The sequence below is a fragment of the Suillus bovinus genome (assembly GCF_016758785.1).
Source record: "Suillus bovinus strain UH-Sbo-P2 chromosome Unknown EDB93scaffold_87, whole genome shotgun sequence".
NCBI classification, from domain to species: Eukaryota; Fungi; Basidiomycota; class Agaricomycetes; order Boletales; family Suillaceae; genus Suillus; species Suillus bovinus.
The window spans coordinates 46,515-64,888 of NW_024542143.1; the positions used below are offsets into that span (position 1 = coordinate 46,515).

Below are 18,374 nucleotides of genomic sequence, written 5' to 3' on the forward strand. Positions count from 1 at the left end.
GAAGGTCAATTGTGACCAGTTTGGCATGACGTTACCGTGGGATCCGTGGTTGTTACGAGAACTAAAGTCCACACCAATTGAAGCCATGATTACATTATGTATCGCAAAATATTAACCTCCTTGTAATTAGTGAGTTAAACACGGGCTGCGTCGCCGGCACTATCAGCATTAAAGCAGCGGTCGTATGGTATATCTATGTCAGGGACCAAACTGTGATCCATTATCGCATCCCAGCTACTCGGACCATTGGCGTTACTTCATCTCTTGTCTTTAAGACACAGTCGCCGCATTTTGAAGGACTTATGCGAATGGGATTCTTGCAAGGCAAGGCCATCAACCGTATACAACTTTGCGACCTGCATGCTTTAAAACAAAGTCAGTGCGTTACAAATGAGAAACAGTCGAGAGGCACACCTGTGAGATGGACATGTCTTGAACTGAAGAGACAATTCGGTCGCAGACAGTCCTGGAACTTCGTCGACATGGCAATGAAATGACTACATTCGGTGTGGTATCGACCATCAATGATCTATAGAAAGAAGCAGGTCAATCCGGGGGCCGGGTCAACATCAGAGCACCGACGAACATTGTGACACATCTCCGACGCGGAATGGGTGAGATCTTTTTAGTAGAGCTTTTTAGTGGTAGCCGCGGTAGGTGATTGCACTAGTAACTTGACTTTTGGTCGTTAGGTGCGGGCTTCTTATGTAGAGGAAATTCGTACATCATCCTATGTCGCGTGGGGATCGCGTTCCTTCCTGCGGCAACATGCGTCGTGAAATCCAAGAGCATCGAGAGGCCGCTAGGCAGCCTTTTTACCTTTCAAAGTGAGTGAGCAACCGCCGGCCGTAGGGTCGTTGAGCTTTCCGATCACCCTTTGTAACATGCATTCCACTGCATTTACTCCAAATGGGCCCCAATTCACAACAGTGATACAGTCACGCCACATAACTAGCTCCCAGAAGCCAGCAAGTTTCCATTGAACGGTACCGAACCGATTCGCAATGAAGTACGGAAAGGCGTGGTAGTCGTGTCTTGATTCAGAATATCAGCACACGGTACGAGGGACCAATAGATTCTGACTTAATCGCTCGTCGTGGCAGCCATGAGGTCGGAAGGGGCGGCCTCGTGTCCCGCGACGGCACTAGTTGAATAAGAATGCATCCCCGGAGGGCATTCCCCCTAGATGGAGGAGCTGGAAAGGGCTGGTACTAGGAGGCTCGTCACTCGGGCTATTAGATTGATTATACCTGTTCCGAGATTAGTTATGTATACTGATAGAGGAGTGGGCAAAATGAGGTCGTGAATCTAGACCAAGAACACTAAGGGCGAGAAAAGGCGAGAATTTGTTACTTCACAAATCGCCACGCACCCAACGCGTCGGCTTCGGCCTTTGTTTCATGAAAGAAGAATTATTATAATACCAAAAACAGGTTGGCAAGGTATGTAAATTTGCACGCCAGTGTCCCGCGGGGAAAGACTCCGAACGGGAAATATATGAAGACACCGGTGACACTGATTGCAAGGAAAAGAGGATGCGCTGATGTCCTAGTAGGCTCCACGACGACGTATAGTGCTAACAAGTTGTACTTTCTTCCGCACCTGCACAAGCATGAGCACAACCCTGAAAGTGCATGGCCAAAATAATAATAATGAATACCTCGTTGGCAAACATTCTTCTCCACCTTTCACTGCTTAAGCGTCTCCGCTTTACGCCCTTCTTTTCATGTCGTCTTTGCCGCGACACCTCCTGAACTACACGATTCCGTCTGAGACGAGTTTGTAACCTCCTAAATGCTTCACCCAAGTCATTGTTGTGCACAAGAACTCTTCTCCCTGGACAGGTCGAGATTAGGCGAGAACATGACCTAGAGTGCTAGGGAACAAACCCGTGTACGGATCAGCTGGAGCCTTGAAAGTTGCACTCCGGCTCCGTTCAGCCCATAATTCATCTGGGGTTGGTAGTTCCTTTTTTTGGACTGTTCCTGCTGTGCGGTCTAAGGTATCCCGAAAAACCTGTGTCCAGGTGCGGTCCTGACTCTTGGTTTTGTCGAGCAGGTCGGGTGGGTGAAGGACGTTGGAGAGCATTCGAGCCTGCAACTTAGGTCTTTGAGAACATACTCCTCGTGCAGTGCTGCACAATGCTGCAGATGTTATTCCTCGTAACCAGGACATGGCCGTCGGGTTTGAAAGCCTGACACGGATTCTTTTCACTAGTATGTTGTCTATATTTGGTCAAAACCTTATGATCGGTAATCGGATAATTTCCTGAACACAACGATGTCCGCAGAGATTCTTACTGAGGAGTTTGAGGTCTATTCCTCTTGTCGCAGAGCTTCGTGTTGTGCTCAATGCATGTTTAGGTACTTGAATCAATATACCCTACAGAGCTTTCCAGTTCGTCCTTACCGATCTTGACCACAAATCAGTTCACTAAGACCCTTACCAAGTTGTTTCGGATAGGGAGATCCAGATCGATGTCGAGCCAGATGAAACGATAGATAACGAGCATCCCTGTGAGATTTGTCGTCAAACCTCACCATTACATGGACCTGAAACTTTATAAACAGTCAAACTACAGCTATCCGTCCATTACCCCGATGAATACCCTGACAGCCTGCCTCACCTGACGTTGGTAGCGATCGAGGGTGAACTTGAAGACACTGAACACGAAGCTCTGCTGGAGAGTCTTACGGAAGTTGTGGGTGGCGTCTTCAGGATGCTATGACAGATCTCATGGTGATCGATAGGGCGAAGAGAATGTCGGCATGGCCATGACATTTACCCTTGTCTCTCATCTGAGAGAACAGATGACGTCCCTCGTTCGTAAAAGGGCAGATCAACTCATGGCTGAGGAAAATGAGAAGGAACGCCTGGCGATTGAGGTAAAGTCGAGTGTGTCATTTGGATAACAAGGAGTTCACATTACCAGGCGGAAGAAGCGAGGACTCGCGGAACCCCAGTCACAGTGGAGTCGTTTAAGGCATGGAAGATTAAATTTACCCGCGAAATAGCGCAAAAGAAGGCAAAAGACGAAGAAGAAAGGCTGCGCGCACTCTCGCCGAAAGAAAGGGAAGAATGGAAACGTGCAGCAACTCGACCAACAGGTAATTCGGAGTCTAGTGTATTTTGACAACATCTTCTAATTTTGATCAGGTCGCCAATTATTTGAAAAGAACAAGAACTTGGAGCACGATGATGACAGTTTCGTGGAGGAAGGCACCATTTCTGTTGATATTAGCCAGTACGACAGGAGCCAACTGCGCGCACATGAAGATGACGATGATGATGGAGTACAGTTTAGCGATAGTGATTAGAATAAAATAAGAAATCTGACAGTATATCTGTTTCCTCAAATTACAACCCAGCCAGCAACCCGGCCTCTCCCTCTGTACCCACAATGATATTGCTTCCGTCTAGTTCTCTGCACCCTAGCCTATCGATGCCAACCTCTTTGAGAAAGCCGCCCTCCTCGTGCAATGGTCGCCAACGTGGAGGCGAACGAACAAAGTCTTCTCCTGTTGCACGCAGCCATTCAACTACCGGGCGCTTGATCCATCGCCTGACCTGTCCCCATCCCTCGTCTGGTTCAAACCATCCAAGATGTCCACCGCAGGGTGTCAGGGCCATAATCACCCACCCATCACCTTCCACATCCATAGGCACATCCTGAACCACAGGGTCATCTGCAGCGTTGATGGCTAGAAGTGGGATTTTTATCGTGCTGAGCACATTGTGGCTTGATGAATATTCATAATAATCATTTGCTGACGCGAACGGCCAAGGAGGCGAAGAACCACCACCAATTCTCGTGAAGTGTTCGTCAAACAAGTCGATCGTGGGATTAGTGAGGGCAATAGTCACAGCGGCAGCTTTAGCGACCTCATGATCGGGGTTAAATGTGCCAAGATGCCGCTTCAGAAGATTAACCAAATTCCGGCCCATGCCTTTCGAGTAAACATGACGTCCTATATACGTGGCGAAGAGCCTGTCTAGCGTCAGGAAACGGATCCGTAAGAAGGATGTTGAACCTACTTGGAGGCATTCGCCGCTAAATTCCAGGGCTTCCTTGATAAATGAAATTGTGACCGTTCAAGCTTAAACCTGCGAAGCACGTACGCATCCGAGAATACATGCCGATTTCAAACGGCTACGTTCTCCTTCCTCCGCGACATACCGTGTCATCACGTTCGCTCCAAGAGAGAAAGACAATCCCAATAAAGGTGCCTCCGGGTATCGGTGAGATATGTAGAATAAAGCTTGACGGAGATCATCTGTATGGCCAGCGGAATAGAGCTGTGGGCTCGTAACCGGGACTCCTGCGCCTGCGGGACAATTAACTCCATGACAATGTTTGTAGGTCTATTCAGGATGAGAACTGACATCCGCGGAAATTAACCACGACTGCACGATATCCAAGTCCGCCTTGGTGGACCGGCATGCACGCGGGAGAGAGAATAGCTCTCACGTATGATTCATATGAACCTTGAGAAGGTTTACACGATTAGATTCTAGTTGTTTATCGCGTAGAAGTCTTCATACCTCCTGTGAGTCCCATGCAAGACGACGATGATTGGAGTATCGGGTGGCAAATGGCTGTCATCCACTGGTGTGAAATCTAAACCCCTAGTTGATATGAAGCATATCATCGAAGACAGGTGCCGGAAATGAACTTACAGGGTTCCGCCGTCAAGCAGGCGGAGCAGGGTCCTAACTTATCGCATTAGAGTCCATTGTCGAACGTTCATATGAATATCATCACCGTTTATACACCACCTTATCTCTAGCTGAAAATTTTCCGAGGACGCAATAGAGAGTCTGCATATGACCGCTGACTTGGCATGAACGACTTGTAAACTCAATAATGATGTTATTTTGGCGTACTTTGGCAACCACCATGCGGGACGAAACTCCGAATAGAGTGAGGGGCATCGTCGCTCCACGAAATCGCGTAGACCGACACTGGTTGTATTCGAATGTTGTTCTTTTGTGACTACCAGAGGAGATTCTTTAGAATATCGTACTTCCGTGGTATAGCTTGCACTCCACCAGTTGAAAAATGAGCTCATATTAGGCAGCAAGAGAATGCGATGGGGAACGGCAGAGCAAGCGTTGCTTGCAGGGTAAGGACAAGACGGATTTCTATTAGTGCGAGGCGATGAAACCGGAAGCAGTCAATTGTGAGAAGCCGGCGCCTTTACAACTCGAGTCCTCGTGCAGAGGGGATCAACACGCGCGCTATTGCATTGGACAGATTGCACAATATCGTTGTGATATCGAACACGGTTTCCCAACTGCATGAATGAAAGCTGGACCAAAAAAACTAGATCTTTAGACACTTCAGTCGTGTACTAGCTCGGATGGCAACTTGAAGATGACTGATCGCATCAGGCGGGAATGTTAAACATGATACTAATACAAAGTCGCCAGCTCAAGAGATCATTTTGTCGTGGATAACATTGGGGATCGGATGTCCATCTGGCGGTGAGGTGCAACGGAAGCATCGAAGAAGCTCGCAAAGCTTGAGCTTCGGACAAGTCACGCGCTCCGTCACGCCCCTGGACGAGGCCCACACTATAAAGCTAACCTGCCCGCCCTTTTCTCCATCATTCTGCACCTACTCTCAACCACCACAACACACCCTTCTCTTACTGCCAGTGGGTAGCTTTGTACCAATATTATGTCGCTCTACAAGACAATGCGCTGTCGTGTACGTACCTTTCCCAAGTTTAATCTTGATCGATCTTCCGCTGACGCGTTAGACGCGTCCGCTGGGTTGACCACTCTGTTAACAGTATTTTGATGAGCATGGCAAAGGTGTGAAGCCGTTCTGCAACCAAGGGAGTCGTTGTCGGTACGCGTCGTGCTCCCCATCTCAACATGTACACATCCTAACTTGGCGATCTGCAGGTTTATTCATCCATCTGATCTTCAATGGGATAAAGGCCGCATCAACCCCGAAAAGTCTGCCTATAATGATACCAAATGCGAAAAACACAAGACCAAACCAAAACACAAGCCAAAAGCGTCGTCGACAAGTCCTCAACAACGAGGCCCTCGTTCATCGCCGCTCGTGCCACAGTCTGACTTGTTCAGGCGAAATCATGGGGAGGTAGATAGAGAGCGCGGTCGCGACCGTGAGGTAAAACCTATTCAACGTGACCGCCGCGATAGGGACTTCGATTCTTGGGAACGTTATGTGCGTGAGCGTGATCGCTCCAGGGATGTCCGAAAGTCTTCCCGGGAGAGGGCTGAAGACGAGAGGGGATCATATTCTTCAAGGCGATCTAAGAAAACCGAAGGGGTCAGTATTCTATGTCGGCTCTACGGACGACAAGATCTAATCTGACAGATATCAGCATGCAACCCGGTCCTCAATTATGGAATTAGGCGACAATCCCGAGAATGGCACTCGCCACGGCAAAGACCGTCCAGACGCTTCTCAGACAACACCAGGAAACCCATTTTTTCAATCGAGAGACGACAAAAAGAAGTCCAACGACGTCATTGGCGAGTTCTCTAGTCGTCTTGCAAAGTAAGAGAACGATCCTATGTGGTTCATGCATATGGGAGGACTAAGGAGCAACAGGTTGTGCAGCCAGCTGGTTCAAGATTCATGTCAGCTTGACAAGGAAGAAGATAAATTGAAGGCGTTCACAGAGTTGTCTACAGAGCTTTCTAAAGCTGCGCCGTCGACTGCGATGGCGGTGACTCCTGCTTTGGCAGCCGTTATAACAAGTCATGCGAAATCCAAAGAGCGCGTGGCAACGCGCAGTTAGAGAATTGGATTCTCTGTGGGAGAATTTGCTCTCAAATGTTGTGACAACGATTGTCAAAACGACAGATATCAACTTGGAGCGCGCCATTGCATTGTTGAACACAGAAACGGATGTGGCTCTGCAGTCATGTTTTCGACCTTACAGCCCGCTCCTGCTCAAACGAAAGGCACGGGACCAATCCTGGGGGGAACTGGACGAGCTGTCGGAGTTGAAAAACACTTCAGCCGACGACGACAGAGAGGATGGAGCTGCTGCTACTGAACATGGGCCCAAGGCACTGTCGCGATCACCAGATTTGAAACGTCGTCGGGTGGGATCATCTGCGCCGACAGCGGTTCCTGTAAAGGAGGAAAATGTTGACTATAGAGGCTTGCTGGAGACGATGAAGTCGTCCTTTGCTATGCAGATGCGAACATTCGAACTGCTTCAAGTTGCCAAGGAAAAACAACTGGTGGGTAGCATCATCAGTCTGTACAGGGAACATTAATACAGATGTAGCTGACACAAACGTATCAGGATAGCTCACATGAGGCAGATTATCGTGTGACATCGATCACATCCGCCCGTCGAAATCCTTCTGCTGAACGACGGACCACCGCGATGGAGGTGGAGGCACTACCTTGACGAAAGCCCTCAACCTAGACAAAGGACTCCCATCATACGTATAGTGCAAGACGCCCATTTGCATCCTCTCGCATAGATCTGTAGATTGTAAGTTCAGCATGCAGCATCATTTCGTGATCCCGCCTGCAGCAACGTTTTAGTGGCGTGGCCCATGTACCCTGTATTATATTTGCTCGACTTTGTGTTTGTCTTGTCCTGTATCCTTAGAAATCGAAGACACCGTATCATGCATGTTGTATTTTTTCAGATGAAAAAACCCCTTTGAGAAGTTTTTGTGCAACCCTTTCAAAGTGAAAGTGATGGTTGAGATGTTGGTGGCATAAGTCACGTGTGACGCGGCGTACATGGACGTTTGTGTTGGTTGTGCATGTCGTGAACAGCCAACAGTACGGCAGCTTTGGTCGATTGTCGATCATCACTCAGCTATATTCAAGGCCTGGAACAATTTTTGCTGTTTCACTGTACTGAATGTATTACTGCTCCCCGTCTAACGTCCATAGACCTTGCAACAATCGTGGACAATTTGATGAATACCGACAATACCAACTCCCCTGCTTCCACCGACAGTGATGCTGTCAATTGTTCAACTGCGAGAGTCTACTTCGGTCCAGTGCAATCACCGGAGAAGAGACTCATCGCTAGCGAGGTCACGCGAGGAGATGTACTCAATATTGGCACCGTCGACTCTCTCCTTCATCCATCGGAACTGCCTGCTCTCCACGCCCTTCCATCGCCACAGGAAATCACGCGCGCACCGGATGAAGGTGTCGAACAAAACGACGAAGATGCAGATGAGATCTCTGATGTGGCTGCTCATCTATCCCGTGAAGACACACCTGAGAATGATTTACTGGGCCAGAACGGTGAGCTCTGTTCGTCTGCTCCTAGCAGCTAAATTCCAAACATGAACTTCTAGAACCATCCTCCGTTCTTGCAAGCCGAATTATGCGGGCTTGCGATAATCCTTCCCCTCCTCCGCGGGCTCATCCCACCATTTACTTTGGGCTTGTGACGAGGGATGGGCACGCACCATTCCCAGATATATCTGTACCCCCTAGCCCGTTTCGCCCCATAAATTTGCGCGAGGGACTGAGCCAGTTCTCCCCGACAGAACGTGCTTTGTCGCCAGAACCATCTCAGCATCAGGTTTCCTATAATCAGAATTCTCCTCCACAGGATTCTGCTGGTAACATCTCTCAGCCCGATCTCATCTCCTTTGAATCTTGTACCACTCTAGTCAAGACTGTGAAATCTTCTGCAGAAGGACGTTTCCGTGGTTCTCCAATTCAAACTTTATCTTCTAGCGTAGATGACCTCCTCTCGCAATCCCCAGAGCATCCTTCTATCATACCTTCCCCTCCTCGTGTAGATGGCATAGAGCCGTCTAATTCCTCGGATAGCCTAAATAAGGTTCCTCAGGGATGTGCACCGGCTGACATGGAATCTAGACCACCACACCCCAGTTTTCCTTCGTCATCAGTCGCCATCTCCAATGCGCCAGATGTCACTAAGGAACATGCAGGATCACCTGTGCGGCGATCAGCACGCCTGAGTGGTACTCCACGCCCCATCCAGACCACCATCACACAGCAACCTTCGGAAACGCCGAAACTCAAAGGAAAATGGAAGGCAACAATAATCACTCCCGAGGAGGAAATTCCCTTGATGCGGGATGATCAAACTGCTGATTACGGTAATGTAGATCCACACCCTGGTATTCAAAGATTGGTAGAGGAGAAAGAGAGACGACGATCACGAAGACGGGCATTAAACGGGAAACATGACACCACCCCCAATTTCCAAAGAGAATTAGGGTCTCTTTCCCCTCAGTCCGCGGATGTCTTAACGCGTTTGCTGCCATCCGAACGATCTACGCCACTCCCAGAGGGACAGTATTCGCTACCACAGCGTGAAATTTCTCTGGTATCTTTGGACCCTCCATTGTTGACACCACAGAGGCCAAAATCAAATTCTCAGCAAGCAAATTATCCCCCGGCCACTGTACAGCGGCCATTGGTTGTCGCTCCAACACCTACTCGTCCGAATGGGAGTCTACTCGGTTCTTCTTCTAATCTCAAGTTTTCCTTGACCGTCGACGATGTGTCTCGCACGCCAGCGAGGAGAGTGCCCATTCAAGATGCCTTCGTACAGGGCTCTGCATCCTCACAGAACACAATGCTATTATCTGCGAAACGTGATGCGTCGACACGGTTGGTGGGCATGTGTGGACCCGTTTTTTCGCGCCCTGCGTTCGACGCTCCATCACGTAGCCCCGCTAAGCGTATTCTAATCACAGATTTCAACAGTCCTGTGCGCTCTCCAACTCGACCAGCAGGTCCGAGGGCCCGAAGTACCTCAGTGGAACCGAAACCCATTGTCTCTCAGCCTCTCCGAAGTCATTCTGTTGACCCACTACCCCGCGCCGCTGATGGCAAAGGCAAAGAGCCCATGTTCCCTAATTTTTCTTCCAAATCGAGATCCAGCACCAAACTGCCGTTCCCTCTTGTAGCTGGGCAGAAGGCAGGAACAGATCTCCCGCACTCTATCCCTGAAGAGGCAGAAGGATCCGAGGCTATTGGAAAAGATTTGATTGCTAATCTGGCAACGTCCAGTCCTGTGAAATTGAGTCTGAAACAGCCCTCTATTGGCAGTCGCATACCACGAATTGGCGCCAAGCCGTATACCAGACCACAGCCAAAAAAACCGGCTTCGTCTACAGCTACAAAGTTGCCTGCCTTTGGTACTGGACCGGTAAGTCCTCCAGACGGGCTTGTTGCTGGATCTTACTGACATGAATTTTCCTCGTCAGCGTGTCCCACTTTTCAAATCAGCTCCCGCTGGCAATGGCAGTAGCAGCTCGGAAGAGTCATCTGCCATCGCCCCACCGCCAGATCGAAAGTTTGATGGGAAATTTGTAGCAGAGCCATCAGTGCTCTCAACACTGAAGCGAAAGCGTGGCATAGAAGAGAATGCCACATCTTCACCAACTCATCCTGTGATGGTCCGCCAGATTGTCCCCGGAATGCTCGGGGGCAAGTATGCCCCCAAAGCACCTACACTCTTACCAACGGCTCCTTCTCTACCAGAGCCAAGTCCTCGGAAGCTGCTTGGCCCTATAAAGTTCCGTAAAGTTGAGCCCGGAGTCATATCAGCACGTTATGCAGCGCCCACCAAACCGTCTGCATCTGACCCTCCAGTCGCCGATGACCGCAGCAGCAGCCCACAGATTTTGCTCGTACCTGAGGCACCAATTACTCGATCATCTTCACCTCCCAATTCAACCTCCTCGTCTGCTCTACCAGAACCTGAGCTTGCAAAGCCATCACATGATGCTGTTGAGCCCGAAGAAATTGTAGAAACATCTTCACATCGGCCGCCAGCAAACCGAAGTCGGGGTCGTCGAACGTCTCGACGTAGGCCTGCAGCGCAGCATGCCAACGACGTTTTTGGTCCCTCCACTTCAACACAACCTCTCCAGCTTCGACGTTCACGGCGTTCTGAGGGCGATGGCTTCATGGGGATGAGCGCAGTTACCCTCCAAGCCCTCACCGTTTCCAACACCACAAAGAACCAGCAAATTTTTGCGAAACTAGAAAGGGAGGTAATTCGCAAGGAAGGCATTAGGCCAGAGAGCCCCGCAATCAAGGTTCGGACCATATCACAAAAGCAGAGAGAGATGAGGGATCGGCAACGACTTGAGCGAGCTGAACGGAGGGCGAGGCGAAGTGAAGACGGGCCTGGATTGAGTGACTGTGAAGGTGCTAGCGAACTGGCTGATCAATCCATCTTCGGATTTGATAAGGAGCATGATGAAAATGATGGGGTGATCTGGACGAAGCATCGTAGGGGACCAGGAGAAGATGAGGATTATGAGACGCCAGTTAGGCCTGACCGGCCGGTCAAACGTTTGCGGCTTGGGGAAGGCCCTCAGCAGGAAGAGGAAAGAGAGAGCAAACGGGTGAAGTGGCATCATGGGTTATCCACAGAAATTTATCTGGATGAGGTCCATCCTCAACCTCACTCATGGACTAAGGACTTCATCATCGAGAAAAGCTGCTTAGCCCCAACATCCAAGGTAAGTGACTTGCATGACTTCTGTACTACATTCTTGTTCATCTTCCTTCAGAATCTTCTCTTGGACACCCTGGGCAACGTAATAGACGCCGGGCAGCATCCACTCACTGACCTCCACCCAGAGAACATCGTGGTAAAGAAGTTTGTGTATGACAATGACGTTGAGGTGGTGGTGAAGGAGGTTGTACCCCCGAAAATCACCAGATCGAAGAGCAAGAAAATGAAGGGTTAGCCTAGCTGCATATTCTATTCACGCTCTAATGCACATTTGTCGATGCTGTATCCTTCATGTCTCTGATACATTGTCCTTTGCTTTCATCGAAGTGTAGGGGATGTCTATGATACAATGACTTCGAGTGTCAATCAGAATTGAGATATTACAGCTTCGGCGCCCTATAATTGAGGGTGGCACTGGCTTGGTTCACTGGAAGCACGAAGACTTCAGCGAGATTGACATGTGGGGGACGCGATGCGGCCCAGACGATCTCTTCCGCAATATCTTCGGCCACCACTTTGTGATATGTGAGTATATGCGGGTTGCAAGCGTATCAAAACCACTCACGAGGCTGAAGTCCCTCGTAGACTTTGTCTGCCGCGGAATGATCGCCCTTATAGCGGATGAGAGAAAACTCGGTCTCCACCATACCTACCAACAACTCAAGCTTAGCCCCGGTTGCAAAAGTGGCTCACACACCTGGTTGAATTTCGGTGACACGAATGGGAGTGTCGACAAGCTCCCTCATGAGAGAGCCCGTAAATGCACTGACGGCATGTTTTGTTGCACAGTAGATGCTGCCCCCAGCATAAGCTTCTCTGCCGGCAATCGAGCCAAGGTTAATAACATGTCCAGTCTTCCTCTTCTTGAAGTCTACGAGACTGAGTGAAATTTATGACCAATGGCTGAAATACGCACCCTTGATGAACAACTGAGTCAGGGCGATCAAGCCAAACACATTAGTTGCGAACATGCCCTCCACGTTATCCAGAGACAGGTCGCCAACTTTGTCCACACCCACGACGTATCCAGCATTGTTGACTGCAACCGAATTCAAATGTAAGAAAATGGACATAGCAACAGATGAATCCACTCACCGAGGATATCTATTTCGCGAAGATCAGCGGGTATCCTTTCTAGGAGGCCATTGACTTGATTCCTGTCAGAAACGTCAACTTGTACGGAGACAAATTTGCCGCCATGTTGCAGGCCGGCTTCTTTGTGGGCAGCTGTACAAGCATCTGCAACTTTCTGTAGCGCATCTGCTCGTCGAGCAGTAAGTATAACGTTGGAACCCCCCTACAAGATATGAATGATTAGAAATATAGCATGTCAGGGTAGACTACCTTGGCAAACAAGACGGCGGTGGCCTATAAGCCGATCAGATCAGTATTGGTGTCCCTCCCCTCAGAGCTAGGTTTGTACCCACCGCTCCGATACCAGAACTTGCTCCCGTGATAAGGACTGTCTTGCCAAGAAGGCGAGATGCGTTGAAGACAGTCATGTTTCGAGTAAGAGTTTGCAAAAAGGCTGGATTTGATAAACTTGCTGGGTGAACGAATGCTCTACGATGGATATCTGATCGTTGAATGCAAGAGATGTGCGAAGAAGCAATAAATCTAAATGACATATCGCGGAACCGGAATTTCCATCATGGACTCAGGCGGTCCGAAGTCTAAGATAGGCGCGGAGAGCCGCATACATGCATGTTTTCTTCAGTCCCATGACCTTGCGTGGCATATAATACTGGGAATAACGTCAACGTTTCCACGATGACAAGCATCATCTCCAACGCACAACCATCACTGGACTGTCGATGGCACAAGCTGCTGATATGGTTGAGGACTCGAGGAATGAAAACAGGAGCAGGCGATTTGTTTGTTGAGTGCAAGGAAACACCCAGTTGAGTCACCAACCAATTTACTACTTTATTCGTCGGACGGCCACCGCTTCATCTAATACCCACATGGACACACAGCCGCCGGGAATGGTCTTTTTGCTCGAACCCTGTGTACTGTGAGCTTTCGTGTGGATGAAATGGATTGAATCTTGCCCTTACAAACAGGACAGCCGTCGTCCTTGCTGTTCGCAGTGCCGCCTCAGGCATTGATGAATATCAGGACGTTAAAGTCCCTCCATCCAACATCTGGGCCCACTCCACTGACCGCTACGCAAATGATATCTCTGCATCTGTATATCAACCGCCCGCATGGAAGTGAGGATTCACTAGACTCACACTATGGACCATACATTTCGACACTTCCTAGGGAGTTCGACAGTCATCCTTTGACCTGGATTGTGCAATCAAAACGTGGCATGGAAACTGGTGGTGTCCCACTGCTCAAATACCTCCCCTCAAGTGTGTATGCATCCTTGGTTAAGCTGCATGACCGATTTTATCAAGACTGGGATGCAGTCCGAGTGTACTTGGTAGGAAATACTCAATACCGCGTGCACTCGGTTTCATCGTCTAAAGCAATAGCAGACTGCGAATTCGTACATCTCTTCAAAATATGACGCCTATCTGGACCACAATGACGTTTCTACCAGCAATTACCTATGGGCTTGGTTGAATGGCACGTACTTTCTGCATGAATAAAACACCCTTATCTACCTCGCCTCCAGTCAACACGCGCTGCATATATTACCGTCTCAAAGCGTCACGGGAAGACCCCGATAATCTAACTTTATGTCCCATCCTCGACTTCGCCAACCATACCCCGAATGGGCTGCATAGTATGATTCCAGCTCCATCGGAAGCCGATATTTGGGACGCTGCGCCGGTAAAACCGACTGGGTTTGGATTTCTCTCGCCAGCGGATGCATCTGTTCAAGAAGGCGAGGAGATCTTCTTGGCTTACGGCGCCCATCCTAGCCGCACGCTGTTCATTGAATATGGTTTTGTCAACAAGTTGTTGAGCAACGTTGAAATTACGGATGGTGAAGTCGACGTGCAAGATGTGGTGGAATCCTTAATACTCGACCACAAATCCGGTGTCTTCGTCAAAAGCGTCCTCCAAGACAAAGGTTATTGGGGGTATGTAAGCCTCCAAATTCTGGTCAATCATGCTGCCTCATTGAGTTACCGTAGAGACTGGATCCTATATTGCTCAGCGGAATCAGCACAACCATCCTGGCGCTTGATTACGGCATTAAGACTTCATTGTCTCATTGTCTCAAATCATACAATGCATCATAACGCCATTCAACCGTGGTGCGATGTTATAGCAGGCAAACGAGAGATGATATCCGATGGAAATGAACTCGCTTGGAAGGAATTGTTGATCACGATTTGCGATACAATTATCACCAAAGCCCAGGCCAGTCTGGACACTCTCGAGAGCGAGGGTGCTGAATATGGTCACAGTGGCAGTGACGGGTGGCTTGCCTGGATGTGCGAGAATATACGGACGCTTTGGAGGGAAGAATTATCGGTAGCCGCGGCTGTCAAAGAACGTACGTTAAGAGGAGATGATTTTTGATTTGATAACATTGATTTCCTCATAAAATCGAGTCAACGTCCTAGTGCTACCGTGATGGTTCCATCATATCTGGGACCATTGGTATTCATGTGGCACTCGGATACTTCGCGACATCCTGTTGGATTGAAGATTTGAACAGCCCCATTGCAAGCATAATCATGATGATGCATGTCATGACCCATACACTTATTACGAAGTTTGGGATGGTCAAAGCTGACGGAAACAAACAAAGGATCAGTGAACATCGACCTATTTTCGCCGGTAACACTGATCGTTTGGTAAGTGATGGTGCAGGGGTCGTAGTACAAACGCAGATACTGCTTGATGTGACACTCTTCAACTTTTATCGAAATGCCCTCTGAGGTCATAACTGGGTTTGTCGCTGTATTCCACGGTGGCAATTCCAGTCATGTTAGGTCGTGTTGCAAACTTGCTTGCTTAGCGAGAGGTACATAATTGTTGATCACAGTGATGATAAAGTTAAGCTTTCAAGACTGAAGACATCCCATAAAGCACGAGAACGTTGTAATACGAATGTACTGGTATGTCGTGCAGGTATAGTCATCGGTCACTGACCTAGTCTTGATCACACGGTGTCGAGGCCGGCGTATGGAGGTGAACGCCGTCACTACTCGATGCGCCTTGCAGTGACGGTCAATCCGAGTCAATGATTGCAATGCGGCATCGAACTTCGAACATGGGGGCCATCGTTCTATAACGACGAGGACTCGGATACGCTAAATTGTGATCATCCACAGCTAAACGTCAATGTTAGACTGCGTTCGGTGCATACCTGTGCGTATGTATACAAAAGTCAAGCTCGGTAAATTTAGACACAATGGGAAAACACAGCCACATTGGCAGCTCTCAAGCCGAACGAACCGTCGCTGACATTCATCTTGTCGGAATTACCGCCTACTTCTCTTATTTTTCCGGTCAAAGGCTTGACAGTCTGCTTCATCATGGCTGTTGAACCATTATTTGGGACGAGAGCCCAAAAGGCTTTCATGATCACAAGTACGCTTTCATACAATATTTCGTGACCTTGCCATTCAAGAACCTTTGCCACAGTCGCAGTCCGTTAGTCGTTTCTTTGAAGCTTTTTGATCTAGGTTTGACCTAGGTGCCCATAGAGGCCATCGTGGTGGTAACTATGGTTGCATTGACATTCGGAATAGTGAGTGTGTAGTTCCGGCAGTCGAATCGATACGTCTACTAACCAGCTTCATCAAGGTTCGAGTCAACGCAGGATCGACCTTTGAAGACCTTGGGTACAAGGTAATTTTCTACATACATCATCGACAAGCTAAAACGCTCACATCATGAAGACATTGCCATGCTACTTAGCTCTTTTTATCCTCGCAGAGTATGTAATTGCACTCACAATCATTCCCAAGCTGTTGACGACAGTGCAGGATATTTGAATTAATAATGGCACTCGATGCTCTACGGTCACGGAATATTATCCAGCTCATGGGGATCGTTCGTGAGTCTCGACTTGTCTGAAGATGCTTCTTCCTTTCTGAATACTTCGTAGTCTTCCATGGAGCTCTCATCGTCTTTTCTGCTCTTCAAATTCATGAGACCCACGTCGCTATATTTAATTGCGTACCTCCTTGCGTCATAGATACCAATCATCTATGGAATAAGGTTCAAGGATTCCTAATCGTCTCTCCCTGCATAATTGCTGCGTCGTGGCTCTTTTTGATGTTTTGGATCAAGCAGCTATATGATGAATTCGGGTATGGTCCCACAGCTTGTACTACTCATTACTGACATCTTGCAGATGGGTTATCTTCCATGTCGTTGGAGCAAACCCAAAATTCAAGTGTAAGCTACGTGTTCGTTCTTGATGATGTAGCGCTGACTCGAAATAGCGATGTATCAATTCTATCAAATCTTCATATGCTTACTTAAATTCGACTTCTTCTGTTTCGTGGGGGTGACCATGCAGGTGAACATCATGGCTCTTGAAGATTGTTCAGGGACTGAAAATTCACAGCTTCTCATCGTTGTTCTCAGCGGGAGTTCCGCTGAATTTGGTGTCACTATCGCTGCGATTCCCGTCGTGTTGTTACTTTTGGCCGGTTGCGCACGCGCTGTCAAGTATGAAGTCAAATGGTATGATAGTTTTGACGTCCACTTCGCGTGATTATCTGAATTGTCTACTAGGTTGATGACCATGGCCCTTATATTGATGGTGGCTGCGATGACCTATTGTGAGGCGTTTCATTTTAATGCATTGACTGGCAACTGATAGCATAATCTAGTCTGTATGTGTACAACATGTGTTAATCATCTCGCGAGTTGACACAACCCTTAGTGTACAAACTCGTTCGCTTCTATGAGCCTTCCTCTGAGGCCCAGTACGTTTCAACTCGCGCCACATTAACCGTCTTCAGTGAGTCACGTACATCTCAATCTGTTTTATCATGACGCTAAACCACTTTTGGCGACTATACTTAGCCGTCACCGCCTTCCTGCTCGTCTTAGCCTCGTTCGTGATCGGAATCAAGTGTTTACGTGACTTCGACAAGGGACTCCTCGAGTCCAAGGCGCATGGTCAGTCTTACACCCCTGTCAAGACGCACGTTATGGACGTGTTTCGAATGGGTGATTAACTTTTTTTAATTAGAACTCGGCAGGAACTCACAGTGCATACCCACCGCTATCATGTCAGAGCGCCAGTCATCATATTCCCCAGGCGGTGTTCCTCTTCAGCAACAGATATCCATTGAGTGATACTTGTCTCATATTTAACCCAAACTTCACAGTGACTGGGAGACTACGATCAAGAGGATATGGATAGGAGGATATGGACAGGATGTGCTCTGCATATGTAAAGATCCGTTCTTCAGCTGTGAAGAGGATCTCTTTTGTTTTATTTAGCGTTCCGGATTACAGCTCACGTAATTACTGTCACAGTTATATATGGAAAGCTAGATACCCTCATGAGGACCCGAAAGGTCATATTGGTGGCTCAGGGTCACCTTCCCATCATGGTTTCCGTTCGGAAGTAAGGATGTCACGTGTATGGAGAAACAGTTGGACGAGCGGAGTTTGGGAAACAGTCGACCCGAAAATGACTCCTCAGTCCCCTTCGTACACAACCGGAAAGACTCAGGGGAGACTACTATGTGTGAGAGACAAGACTGGGACCCGGGCCAAACACTGCCGAATTCACGCGCCAAAGTTCAAAGTCCTATCAAAGAAATCAATTGAAACCTTTTCACTTCTTCAGTGCTTCGATTACGACGGGGGCTTCCGGGCGTAGCCTTGATGCCAACATCATTCAATAAGTTTTGTGATGGGTTCTCTCAATCCACGGAGCGAGGGTCTCCTTCGTTTCCTCGGGCAATCGATTATATTCTCTCCATGATTCTGGTATAGATCTAAAGCAGGGAGCAATGAGTCTATGAC

General features: G+C 48.5%; 8 protein-coding genes across 8 annotated transcripts; 5 read left to right on the top strand and 3 right to left on the bottom strand.

The window, feature by feature from the left end:
- Nucleotides 1–220: 220 nt before the first annotated feature.
- On the bottom strand, nucleotides 221–598 carry EDB93DRAFT_1242965 (uncharacterized protein; the record flags this gene model as incomplete). The annotated part of the gene is made up of 3 exons (XM_041452086.1): nucleotides 221–363; nucleotides 415–529; nucleotides 587–598. 3 exons carry the CDS (start codon nucleotides 596–598, stop codon nucleotides 221–223), a joined length of 270 nt encoding a protein of 89 aa, XP_041302799.1.
- Nucleotides 599–2,280: 1,682 nt separating this feature from the next.
- Nucleotides 2,281–3,317, top strand: EDB93DRAFT_1093828 (RWD-domain-containing protein; the record flags this gene model as incomplete). The annotated part of the gene is made up of 7 exons (XM_041446547.1): nucleotides 2,281–2,313; nucleotides 2,364–2,397; nucleotides 2,451–2,516; nucleotides 2,571–2,701; nucleotides 2,751–2,885; nucleotides 2,933–3,107; nucleotides 3,157–3,317. 7 exons carry the CDS (start codon nucleotides 2,281–2,283, stop codon nucleotides 3,315–3,317), a joined length of 735 nt encoding a protein of 244 aa, XP_041302800.1.
- A 40-nt stretch (nucleotides 3,318–3,357) lies between these two features.
- On the bottom strand, nucleotides 3,358–5,069 carry EDB93DRAFT_1242968 (AB-hydrolase YheT; the record flags this gene model as incomplete). The annotated part of the gene is made up of 7 exons (XM_041452087.1): nucleotides 3,358–3,992; nucleotides 4,116–4,325; nucleotides 4,384–4,463; nucleotides 4,543–4,626; nucleotides 4,678–4,710; nucleotides 4,763–4,831; nucleotides 4,885–5,069. 7 exons carry the CDS (start codon nucleotides 5,067–5,069, stop codon nucleotides 3,358–3,360), a joined length of 1,296 nt encoding a protein of 431 aa, XP_041302801.1.
- A 306-nt stretch (nucleotides 5,070–5,375) lies between these two features.
- On the top strand, nucleotides 5,376–7,021 carry EDB93DRAFT_901274 (uncharacterized protein). The gene is made up of 5 exons (XM_041457872.1): nucleotides 5,376–5,710; nucleotides 5,796–5,854; nucleotides 5,911–6,304; nucleotides 6,360–6,535; nucleotides 6,590–7,021. The coding sequence occupies exons 1-5, from the start codon at nucleotides 5,681–5,683 to the stop codon at nucleotides 6,777–6,779; spliced, it is 849 nt and encodes a 282-aa protein (XP_041302802.1). The 5' UTR covers nucleotides 5,376–5,680; the 3' UTR covers nucleotides 6,780–7,021.
- A 714-nt stretch (nucleotides 7,022–7,735) lies between these two features.
- Nucleotides 7,736–11,868, top strand: EDB93DRAFT_901276 (uncharacterized protein). Its single transcript, XM_041457873.1, has 4 exons — nucleotides 7,736–8,266; nucleotides 8,320–10,154; nucleotides 10,213–11,478; nucleotides 11,530–11,868. Exons 1-4 carry the CDS (start codon nucleotides 7,930–7,932, stop codon nucleotides 11,707–11,709), a joined length of 3,618 nt encoding a protein of 1,205 aa, XP_041302803.1. The 5' UTR covers nucleotides 7,736–7,929; the 3' UTR covers nucleotides 11,710–11,868.
- EDB93DRAFT_1309531 (uncharacterized protein) lies at nucleotides 11,524–12,976 on the bottom strand (the record flags this gene model as incomplete). The annotated part of the gene is made up of 7 exons (XM_041454800.1): nucleotides 11,524–11,988; nucleotides 12,040–12,123; nucleotides 12,172–12,345; nucleotides 12,391–12,513; nucleotides 12,570–12,771; nucleotides 12,819–12,842; nucleotides 12,902–12,976. The coding sequence occupies 7 exons, from the start codon at nucleotides 12,974–12,976 to the stop codon at nucleotides 11,855–11,857; spliced, it is 816 nt and encodes a 271-aa protein (XP_041302804.1). The 3' UTR covers nucleotides 11,524–11,854.
- A 566-nt stretch (nucleotides 12,977–13,542) lies between these two features.
- EDB93DRAFT_1176375 (uncharacterized protein) lies at nucleotides 13,543–15,339 on the top strand. Its single transcript, XM_041450511.1, has 4 exons — nucleotides 13,543–13,902; nucleotides 13,955–14,048; nucleotides 14,098–14,509; nucleotides 14,564–15,339. Exons 1-4 carry the CDS (start codon nucleotides 13,582–13,584, stop codon nucleotides 14,952–14,954), a joined length of 1,218 nt encoding a protein of 405 aa, XP_041302805.1. The 5' UTR covers nucleotides 13,543–13,581; the 3' UTR covers nucleotides 14,955–15,339.
- Nucleotides 15,340–15,503: 164 nt separating this feature from the next.
- On the top strand, nucleotides 15,504–17,842 carry EDB93DRAFT_902672 (uncharacterized protein). The gene is made up of 15 exons (XM_041457875.1): nucleotides 15,504–15,971; nucleotides 16,026–16,034; nucleotides 16,088–16,131; nucleotides 16,188–16,232; nucleotides 16,283–16,320; nucleotides 16,370–16,440; nucleotides 16,492–16,696; nucleotides 16,741–16,784; nucleotides 16,832–16,908; nucleotides 16,957–17,075; nucleotides 17,127–17,173; nucleotides 17,225–17,227; nucleotides 17,278–17,355; nucleotides 17,421–17,567; nucleotides 17,635–17,842. The coding sequence occupies exons 1-15, from the start codon at nucleotides 15,917–15,919 to the stop codon at nucleotides 17,694–17,696; spliced, it is 1,044 nt and encodes a 347-aa protein (XP_041302806.1). The 5' UTR covers nucleotides 15,504–15,916; the 3' UTR covers nucleotides 17,697–17,842.
- The last annotated feature ends 532 nt before the right edge of the window (nucleotides 17,843–18,374 follow it).